Source organism: Ahaetulla prasina, chromosome 1 (genome assembly GCF_028640845.1).
Source record: "Ahaetulla prasina isolate Xishuangbanna chromosome 1, ASM2864084v1, whole genome shotgun sequence".
NCBI classification, from domain to species: domain Eukaryota; kingdom Metazoa; phylum Chordata; class Lepidosauria; order Squamata; family Colubridae; genus Ahaetulla; species Ahaetulla prasina.
This window is the reverse complement of record NC_080539.1, coordinates 24,342,798-24,354,314: the sequence shown is the minus strand read 5'-3', so window position 1 is coordinate 24,354,314 and position 11,517 is coordinate 24,342,798. Positions and strand designations below refer to the sequence as shown.

Genomic DNA, 11,517 nt, shown 5'->3' with positions numbered 1-11,517 from the left:
CCTGACCTTAGGACCTTTCGCCGCGAACTCAAAACTTATTTATTTCATATGGCTGGACTGGCCTGATTTTAAATCTTAAATTTTAATTGTGGGTTTTAAATTTTTGTAATTTTTATGGGGTATAATGGTATTTTAAATTTTCTGGCATCTTGAATCAGTTTTTTAAGGGTTGTTTTAATTGGTTGTTTGTTGTTGTTTGTATTTTATTGGCCTGTTCACCACCCTGAGTCCTTCGGGAGAAGGGCGGTATACAAATTAAAATATTATTATTATTATTATTATTATTATTATTATTATTATTATTATTATTATTGTTGTTGTTGTTGTTGTTGTTGTTGTTATTGTTATTGTTATTATTGTTATTATTGTTATTATTGTTATTATTGTTATTATTGTTATTATTATTATTATTATTAGAAACAAGCCTCCTCAGGAGCCCGTTTGCTGCCAAGTCCAGAGGAAAAAAACATCCAGTAATATGTGCCCGGCGTGTGAGATTATGTTCTGCAAAAAATGTGAGACGTTACATTACAGCCGGGTCTTCATTGAACATGGGCTCCTGGGTCACAGCACAGAGAGCTTGCCAGAGGCTCAGAGTCCGACCGTCAGCATAGGCAAGGCACATTTCTGGGTTTCTACATTGTAGAATTTGTAGACTCAGCCACCGGTGGCTGGGTTTATTTATTTAGCAAGTTGGTAAAGCTGAGAAAAATCTTCCGAGACCAGGAATGGTGCTAATGATATGGAAAGAGACATTGCTTCATTTCTTTTTTTCTGGTGATGGTAAATGTAAAACAGCTTCTGAAATTACCAGCAGCATCTGATTCACTCCCTGGAGAGAACAGACCCTGAAATAGCCCGAAAAAGGGATAATTTGAGGACTTTGGTTACTTTGATGTAATGGCTAGGGTGCTGGCCTAGAAATCAGGAGACTGAGAGTTCTAGTCCTGCCTTAGGCATGAAAGCCATCTGGGTGACTTTGAACAAGCTACTGTCTCTCAGCCCAATCCATCCCACTGAGTTCCTGTTGTATGGAAGCTTTGCGCTGACTAAAAATAAACAAGGGATAAACATCTAATAAATATTTTTGCTTCTGTTTGTCAGCTTCATATCTCACCCTTTCCCCCAGGCTCTCAATTGAGAACTCAGTTTGTTACAGGACTTCAAATTTGGGAGTAGGCTCAGCTTAGCCCACGGTCAGTGTGTTTCCATGGCTGAAGATGAATGTGAGTTGGAATGTGGATTTTCCAAATCCTAGCATAACTTCTTAATTACAATTCCGCACTGGTTTTATCCCAGAGTTTGGCAGAAATTGTATTGGGATTGGTATTCAAAAACCACCAGCCTCTCAGCATTCAACGTATGGAGACAACCCATTGGGAGAAGATATCCCGGCTTCAGGGACTATCTGGATGTTCTAGGTCAGTGTTTCTCAACCTCCGATCATTGTAGTCAACTAAATACTTCCTCCTAGAACAGGGGTCTCCACATGCGGCTCTTTCATCCCTCTGCTGTGGCTCCCTGTCACTTGAAATATGTGTGACAACTGCCAATGTACGACACCCACTGGCATGTGATTTATTGAGCTTTTCAACCCATCTTCTTTTTTTCCGGAGTTCAAAACGTTTTTGTTGCATGCAGAAATAAAAAATTGTTTTCTCTGTAGCAATTCATTGATTTGATAAATGTAACACGCTATAGGTTTTTTTTTATACAAGGTATAAAAGGTAAAAAAAATGATATATGCAGTGTTATCTTCGTTTTAGATGTCAAAAGGGTTTTGTGGCTCCCTGTGTTTTCTTTTCAGTGGGAAACGGGTCTAAATGGCTCTTTGAATGTTGAAGGTTACCGACCCCTGTCCTAGAACAGTGTTAGAACAGTGTTTCTCAACCTTGGCAACTTTAAGATATACGGATGTCAATTCCCAGAATTCTCCAGCCAGACATTTTAAGGTTACCCAGGTTGAGAAATACTGTTCTAGGAGGAAGTATTTACCGGTAGTTGGCTACAATGATCAGACAGCAGTTATTGAACTTGAAGAAGATTTTGGTCTGAGGTAGCAAGTTTGATGTAATACTTTTTTTAAAAAAAACACACATTTATGGAAAACAGAATTTAGCACATAGCATGTCTCAGTGGAACATCTCTTATTATTAGCTATAAATGTAACCATGCCCAATGCAAAGGCTTAAGAGGAAAGGGCTTCACCGAGGTATTTAGCTTATCACTAGTGGAAACAATGCTGGATTGGATAAACCTTGGTCTGATTTAACTGTTTTTATTCCAGGTTCCATAGATTTAGCTGTTGCTCCAGTGGAAGCAGAAGGAAGAGAGACAAAGTGGCCATAAAGAGGGAACAATGGATTTATTTCTTGGTGGTCCACCAACACCACTAGCCATCTGCTTAATTTATTAACCTAAAAGAATGGAAGTTTGCCCACGTTCACCATAACTACTTATATCTGTATGGAGATATGATTGTTTTGCTGTAAATAAAATCTATTTGGCTTTGAGGAGTTCCAAAAAACATGGAGTTACAGCAAGGTTGGAATGATACCAGAAGAATTTTAAGTATAGCATCCTAAGGATTAAAATGGTTCTAATTTCTACCTCTGTTTACTCAGCTCATAGATTTTGACTATGACCTAGTCCATTTCATACTTTTGTTTATATCAAAGTTTTTCAACTTGTTACCTCCATGTTGGTAACCTCTCCTACCAATGTTTCATGTTTGGTCTAGAAACATGTCTTTATACCTTCAGAACCTCTTATGACCATCATATGTGGTTTATAGTCTGAGGGAATTCTCCCAAAGTTATTGTCATTAGCCAATGATTTTAGTTGTGTCACTTAGAATGAAAAGTTCATCTGGAAGTCAACCTAAAATCCCATTATTGGTAGGAAATGAATGACTGAAAGCAAAACATTAACATTTTTGGCAGAAACTCCATTAGCCCAAGAAGGTAAACCAGACTAAGAAATTAATGCTATAGAGATTTTATGGAACAGCTATAGTAACAGAATCTTTCAGGCCTGAATGTGCTTCCCCCTCCCTCACATTATGTGAACTAGGAAGGGACCTATCAGAAACATTTTCTCAGGTTATTGTATTGGTCTGGGCTCAAGCCCCGTTTATCTGACTGTTGCCTTGGTGGCAGCTCTTCAAGGCCATTCCATCTGCCCTATACTAGTAGTGAATGGCCTCCACGAGATCGGCATGTCTGCTAAACTGCATAGAGCAGTGGCCCCCAATATTTTAGGCACCAGGGTCTGGTTCCATGGAAAGTTTTTTCCGCAAACCAGAGAAGACGTGGTTTCACATGTTGCCTGCATCCCACGGATGGGGCTTTCTTTGTTTGCGCGGCCCGGTTTCTAACATGCTACAGCCTGGTGCTGGGGGATCCCTGGCCTAGAGGATTTCCTTTTCCTGGTCTGATACAGTGGTTCAGCGTGTCATCTTGGCATAATATGGACCATACTATTATGTTAAACAATATGATGTGTTTAGACAATGCATGTGTTCTATTCATAGCAGCTGTGTCTTCAGTATATGAATCATTGGCCATTTTCACCGACAATGGGTCAATGCAGGTGTTCCGGGACTAATTCATACATTTCTGGAAGTGGAGGAGCAGGAAATAATTTGTGGTATTATTGACTCAAAATTATTTTAAGACTTTTACTTCCTGTTCTGGACAATTCACTTCTGGAAAAATCTGAACCAGCCCTGGGGATACAGAGACAGGCTGTTTTCAGTGAGAAACAGACAGTGTTTTGCCCATCTCCAGTAGTTTGTTAACCCAAGAGTTAGGTTTAGCATGTTGTGAAAACATAGTTATAAAGTCTTTAACCCTGAAATGCGTGGTTTCTGAGAATCAGAAGAAATATTAATTCTAACAATCCTAAGAGCTCTTTGCCCAGTGACAGGTAGCAAAGAAATGTCAGTGATGAAACAGGTGAAAAAACACCGGTAGATGTTAAGTCTTCTAGCTGCCCATTTTTACCATTCAGAATCCATTGCAAAGGATCCCTTTGGCCATTTTGGTTGTCCAAAAAAAGACTATCCGTCCTCTTCCAGCTTTGCCACCCATTGCAAAATCGCTCAATGTATATGTATGCATCGTGCATGCCTTTTCACTGGTAAGCAAATGTCTAATCCTGGGAAACAGGCTGCTGCCCTCTAAGCAGTTTGTCAATATGGGGTTGACAAAAGTCAACATTGGCATGTTGCAACATGAAGAAGGACAAAGAATGACCAACTCCCTTTTGCATTCTTCGGGTAAGGAAAAAGAGACCAAATGGCACATTGCAGCAAGAAATCAAAGGTGAAAACAATTCCTCAGTAGTCTTGGTCATCAACAGAAGAAAATTATTGCGTTACCATTATGATAAAATATTGTAAAAATAAAGACACAATGACCATATTCATATAAGATGCCATCAGTCAATTTCCAGAGCATCAGACATAATTCCTCACCCATCAGGCCCCAAGAAAGACATATGGAATTACTTCTGAGTAATCTCCTTTATTTTTCCTCACTTCTAGACAGAAACCTTGTCAAACTAAAGCAATTATTTGCATCACTATATAGTCTGGGAATCACTAGGTAGGAGCCTTCTTAACTATCTTTCTCCCTATCAAACCTGTGCTTCACTGCATCTTTGCCCTCTGGAGTGCAGTGCAGCCCCTCCATCTTGGGAATTCAGACTACAATCCACCAGCACTCAATTTGGTAACCATCATAATAACCAGATCTGCCTGGAATACAAAGATTTCGTAGCTGAAGAATACTGGTGAGTTTTCATTTTGTAGCTGTGAAGTAGCTGTGGCTTGGATGTGTCAATCAGTATTTCGGAAACATGTTTTATAACTGCCCGGTCTTGGCTGTGAGTTGTATAACACAGCCGCTACAAAGCACTGTTTATTTTTCTAGTTGAGGGTTTTTCAAACTGTTCCATGGAATCCTAAAATGGGATATAATAAATTCTTGGTTTTAATCTCCCAAGTAATTGTGAAATTCTAGTTTTCATTTTTCTACATTGGAAATGATAATCTTGCATTTACAATAAACTCCTTACTTTTTAAACTTACGCTAAGCGGGTGAGCTTTCTGGGATGGTTATTGGGCCAATTGATTTTGTGAAATTTAAGTAACCTTAAAATAGAAATCTGAATAAATAAATTACAATGCGCAGACGTTTTGTTCAATAGCCAATTTTCTATCATAAAGTTTTGTTCCTTGACCAGGGGAGTCTAACAGTATTTTTTTAACTAATAGGTTCTGCACCCTAAAAACATATAAGTCCATGACCCAGAGAACTTGGTGAACAAAGCCTGGAAACGATCTCCAGTTCAATGTTTTGCCAAGCTTACCAAATTGTACCTGGTTTACCTATAATATTCAATCACATGACATGAAAACCAGCTGCAGCATCTCTTGGAGTCATGTGTTCCCCCTCTTCCATTTCACAGCCACAAAGAGCTTGAGAGCTATTCATTTGGATTTATTTAATTAATGTGTTTCTTAACCATCTTTTTAGACCACAGTCTTCCTAAGTGGTATAATAATAATAATAATAATAATGATGATGATGATGATGATGATGATGATGATGATGATGATGATGATGTTTTAATTTGTATACCGCCCTTCTCCCGAAGGACTCAGGGCAGTGAACAGGCAGATAAAATACAAACATACACAATAATTAAAACAACCCTTAAAAAACTGATTTAAGCTTGCCCGAAAATTTTAAATAACAATATACCCCATAAAATTACCAAAATTTAAAAACCCATCAAATTCAATTAAAATTTAAAGGTAAAATCAAGCTAGTCCAGCCATACGAAATAAATAGGTTTTAAGTTCGCGGCGAAAGGTCCTAAGGTCAGGTAGTTGTCGAAGCCCGAGGGGAAGTTCGTTCCACAGGGTCGGAGCCCCCACAGAGAAGGCCCTCCCCCTGGGGGCCGCCAGTCGACACTGTTTGGCTGACGGCACCCTGAGGAGTCCCTCTCTGTGGGAACGCACCGGACGCTGGGAGATAGAGGCCGGCAGTAGACGGTCCCGTAAGTAGCCTGGTCCTAAGCCATGGAGCGCTTTAAAGGTGGTAACCAATACCTTGAAGCGCACCCGGAAAACAACAGGTAGCCAGTGCAGTCTGCGCAGGATAGGTGTTACGTGGGAGCTCCGAACCGCTCCCTCAATAACCCGCGCAGCCGCATTCTGGACTAGCTGAAGTATAGTGTAGAAAGTTATAGGAATTAATCAAATCTCCCCTAAACAATGGTTTGTTATAAATTTGGTGAAGGAAGTCAAATCCATTTTATAAGAAAGGGTTTGAAGTCTGCTTGTTTCTCCTCACCTTAACTGAAGTTTGTCCTAGCTTAGCTGTCATAGTAAGCCATGATTAGAAACATTTGTTCCCATTCTAAATTCTTCCTTAGAAAACATCCATGGACTACAATACAGGTAATGCTTGACTTTTTTTTTTTTTGTTTACATTTATACCCTGCCCTTCTCCGAAGACTCAGGGCGGCTTACAATGTATAAGGCAATAGTCTCATTCTATTTGTATATTTTTTTTTACAAAGTCAACTTATTGCCCCCCCAACAATCTGGGTCCTCATTTTACTTACCTTATAAAGGGTGGAAGGCTGAGTCAACCTTGGGCCGGGCTCGAACCTGCAGTAATTGCAGGCTCTGTGTTCTAATAACAGGCTTCTCTACTGCCTGAGCTATCCCGGCCCTTATGACAATTGAGCCCAAAATTTCTGTTGGTGAGACAGGTAAGTGAGTTTTGCCCATTTTATGATCTTTCTTGCCACAGTTAAGTGAATCACTGCAGTTGTTAAATTAGTAACATGGTTGTTAAGTGAATCTGCCTTCCCCATTGGCTTTGCTTGTCAGAAGGTCCCAAAAGTTAATCATATGATCCCAGGACATTGCAACTCTCATATATGAACCAGTTGCCAAGCTTCCAAATTTTGATCACATGACCGTTGGGATGCTGCAATAGTCATAATTGTGAAAACGGTCATAAGCCACTTTTTTCAATGCCATTGTAACTTCCAACAGTCTGTTGTAAGGCGAGGACCTCCTGTACTTTGATTCAGGGTTATCTTCCTGCTATACCCCTTACTTCCTAACCATTTCCAGAAAGCCATTTATAAACCGCATTCTAAAGAATTTATCCTCCATTGCAAACAGCTTCTAAGTCCGATGAGTGATGGTGTGGTATGACTCACTGACTAAGTCTTGTCTACTCTAACCCAAAACAATTTTTTTAAAGATGCAAGAAGAGCTTTTTAAGGCTTACCTGAGAGATGACGGAGATGGAACTGGATCTTTAGCACTGAAGCCATGGTTTCTTTGAAGCTCAGCAATTCTTTTTGGTAAATCCATGAATATAGCTACGATACTTAACTGGAAATTTCTCAGCATGGGACGCATCAATTAGGGGTCAACACTGGAACTCCATCTTTTTTTCACTGTGAGCCTATGAAGGCTTATCCCCAGTAAATTTGAAAAATCACAAACTATACTGGATGTTCTAACATTGCTGCAAGTGAACACACCAATTCAGTTATCTATCCCTTTGAAACCTGGCAGAAAAGTATCAGATAGATCACTGTCAATTCCTGACAGCTAAAGTGGGGAAGAACACAGAAACCATAAAACCGGAATATGGCTATAATCCCCTATACCCTGATATGAAATATAATTGTCACATAATATGTCATATTCAATTCCTGAAAGATAAAATTCAGTAATCGTAAACTTGGCACTACATTATTCTAGAAGCCTCGGAAGGACAGAAAAATGATGGAAGCTCGTTTCCTGCTATAAAGTTCTAAGAAATTACTTTCCCCAAGACATTATATTGTAAATGGGTGTGAACAAAGGAAAATGCTTGAATACCAGTCATTTAAGAAAAATCCCCATGTGGCTGAAAACTATGCATGATTCCATACACATACAATCCACCCTGAAACCCATAAAGCTAGTCTTACAAATAAGAAAAAAATATTCTAAACTCCTTCTGACACATGCCTTCTTATATATATGTCTCCTGGAATGAAACCAACTGTTGTGCTCTCCCTGACCTACAATTTAAGATATATACAGCCCAGACACAGGGTTATTATACCTATTATCCAAATGTATATTTAGCACAAGACCTATTGTTTCATGTGCAAAGGCTGCTGACATGGTTGCCTGATAAGTATTATCTTTGCTCAGTCCTCCAGAACAAACAAGTTTTGAGTGCCAGAGCAGCTTGTCTAGGCATTATAGAAGACAGTTCACATGCCACTGATACCACCAAAGCTTGGAAACGTAACCGTCTCAATCACCATTGCTGGGAACATCCACCTGTTGGCTTCAATGTGAGAAATCAAATTCTAGTCAAGATGGATCTCATATCTGTTGAATCAGAATGTCTCTTTATATATTCTTGGGAACAATGATGAAAGAATATTCCAAACCTCTAAATAGAGACATCTATTAAAAAAGCACCATCTTTCAAATATAACCGTTTGAGAAAAATTATCTCAGAACTGCATTTCTACTGAAAACTGTAGGAGAAGAGCAGGCAGAGTCTGCGGACAGAATCAAGAGAGGATTCAGCCTAGAATCCTTATGTGTCCATAAACTCTCCAAGTCCAGCTGCTCTTGAATTCCATTAACTCTTCTCTATAATAACACCAATTTAGTGTCGACCATTAGTCGACTAGATTCTTGTGCAGGGATGAAATGCTACTGGTTCGGACCGGTTCGCCCGAACTGGTAGTAATGGCGGTGGGTGGTTCGGAGAACTGGTAGCAATGGCAGCATGAGGCTCTGCCCACCCACCCAGTCGTTAGTTCCTTGTTTTAACCAGAAAGTAACCTATTTTATACCCTCTGTGCATGTGTGTGCACTTCCGAACCGGTAGGAAAGATAAGTAGATTTCACCCCTGTTCTTGTGTATAGGCTTGAGCAATAAATCTTTTGAACTGGAACTTATATCTGATCCTGATTTTTCATGACTGACAGAAATAATATCAATATGTTAGAAGACCTGGGAGATATTAGGTAAAGAAATAATTCTGTAGCAATTTAATGCACTCAAAGGAGACTTGGGTATCCAAAGGGAACCCTCAGATTCATGTCTCAATCTGCTGTGATGGCGTAGGGTCCTTTCTGAGTGTACCATTGTCCCAAATTTTTTCTTTATACAGTTGTTGCAATGAAACTATATATACATGGAAAAAGAATAAAGGATTGCTATAATACAACATCATGATCCTACAAAATGGCTACCTGTGTAAGAAAGAAACTAAAAGCACCATACAGAAATTACATTACAGTATCTAAGAGGAAGGAGAGGTAGTAATTTGAAACACCCTTAGCTCCATATGTCTATGGAGATTGTCAGTCATCCAGGTCATGGTTGTCCCAAAGATGCTTTTCAAGAGGCAACTGGGCTTTCTGATTTTTCTTTGAAGACATTTTGCTTCTCATCCAAGAAGCTTCTTCAGCTCTAGCTGGATGGTGGGGAAAGCTCCATACTCAAGAAGTATCAAAGGGAAAGAACTCCCTAGGCAGATGGTACATGATTAGGCACCAGTATTTGAGGCTCAGTTGTAGAGGAAAATTTACTGCTGGAAAGACCTTTTGGTTTTGCATTCTCCATGGCAGTCACTTCTGGATAATAAAGATGGACAATAATACAGAAGACTCCAAGTTAAGCTGACAGCTGTAAGAAGAAGACCCGTTTCTATATGAAGGTGCAACCAATTGCTAGTGGAGAATAACACTTCCTTTCTAGAATGCCTGACTGACTAAACTAGAAGGCCCAACATCAATTTAGTGTCTTATGATCACTGCAAATCAAGAATCGATGTGTCTCACCCACTTCACAATAAATTAACACTCAACATTGATGGTGCAAATCTTGATTGATGGTTCTTCATATCAAACTGTTTTGCTTCTGGTGGGTTTGCATTTTTTTCATCCAGAAAATACAATTTTGGCTCAGGCCTTGTGTACTGCTTTTGGTTTTTCTGTCATGTCTTTGGGACCAGGTTAAAAGCAGACTTGGAACACTACTGGAGTAAATGAAGACGTTCTAGCCTTCTGGAGATTTTGCTAGAAAAATGAGTGACAAATCCAGAGATAAACAGAAATATCAGGCCCCAGCTTGATTTAGACTGACATCCTGACAGCCTAGCCACCTCAGCTGACCAGCCCATTTTCCAGTTTCTACCACTTCTAGCTTCTCTGGGTTGAATTTCCAGAATTGGTCATTTCGAAAGAAATAGACAAAGCCATCCTGACGTGTAACGGCACCATTTGCCAGAGCTGGAACCCCTCCCCAGTCTTTCAAGCTTCGGGGATAATATGGTTCCACTTGGAGGGCCTCCTCATTGACTACATAATACTTAGGTCCTTTGAAAAGAACCAGCTGATGGAGTGGCTGGAAGAACAGGGCAGTATCAGGGTGGCGCGGGAGATCACCGGTAAGGCTGCACTTTTGGGGAAAACCAACATCTAGAGAAGATCCTTTGTAACGCCAGCATCGGCCACCTGTAGAAAGCAACAGAGGAAAGAATGCTGTAAGGAAACAAAGCCTGTCAATCATTAAATAGCAATAGAATTCAGACTTATATACTGCTCCATTGTGTTTCACAGCACTCTCTGAGCGATTTACAATGTCACCATATTGCCCCCAACAATCTGGATCCTTATTTTACCAATCTTGGAAGGATGGAAAGTTGAATCAATCTTGAGCCGGTCAGGATCAAACTCCTGGCAGTGGGCAGAGTTACAATGCGGTTACAATACTGTATTGTAGCCACTGTGCCACCAGGGCTCCTAAATCATAAAACCATACTTGTAGTTGAAGATCACCGTAACTTAAGTTAAGAAAACATACATTCGTACTTGTATCATTGTGGAGGCTGAGCATGTGCCAGATGCCTTCTTTAAAATAATTTTATCCACATTATTTCACAAGACAGGGTTTCCTTGTTACAGGACTGGACTTTGGAACAGCCTCAAGATCCAGATGGCCCTGAACCCATTTGCTTTTTGGAAGTCCACAAACACCTGGTTTTTTTCTCAGCATTGGGCCAGAACATTGGTGGAGGTCAGTATGCCTATTGGTAGGTGACATATAGTATGCTGAATATTCTTAATTTTATTCTGTTTTACATTGGTCTTATTAATATTATTTTTATGTATTTTTGTAACCTGTTACGCTTAGCATATTGTGTGAATGTAGCCATTTGGTCTGTAACTAACCAGCTAAGAATGTTGTATAAATATAACCTTCCTTCCTTCCTTCCTTCCTTCCTTCCTTCCTTCCTTCCTTCCTTCCTTCCTTCCTTCCTTCCTTCCTTCCTTCCTTCCTTCCTACTTCTCAATTCCACAAATTGGGACACAAAAAGGCTCAAGAGCAAATACAAACCCTAAAGGACATAGGCAGGAATGGGATTCAGCCAGTTCAGACCGGTTTAGGCGAACCGGATGTTAAT

The 11,517-nt window shown here is 39.8% G+C and overlaps 1 protein-coding gene across 1 annotated transcript in view; it reads right to left on the bottom strand.

Moving 5' to 3' along the window:
- Nucleotides 1-9,249: 9,249 nt before the first annotated feature.
- MMP28 (matrix metallopeptidase 28) overlaps nt 9,250-11,517 on the bottom strand; it is a 45,877-nt gene continuing 43,609 nt past the window's right edge. Inside the window, exon 8 of the mRNA XM_058164448.1 lies at nt 9,250-10,567. Coding sequence (XP_058020431.1) covers nt 10,170-10,567 — 398 coding nt within the window. The 3' untranslated portion in view covers nt 9,250-10,169. The remainder of the gene's footprint in view (nt 10,568-11,517) is intronic.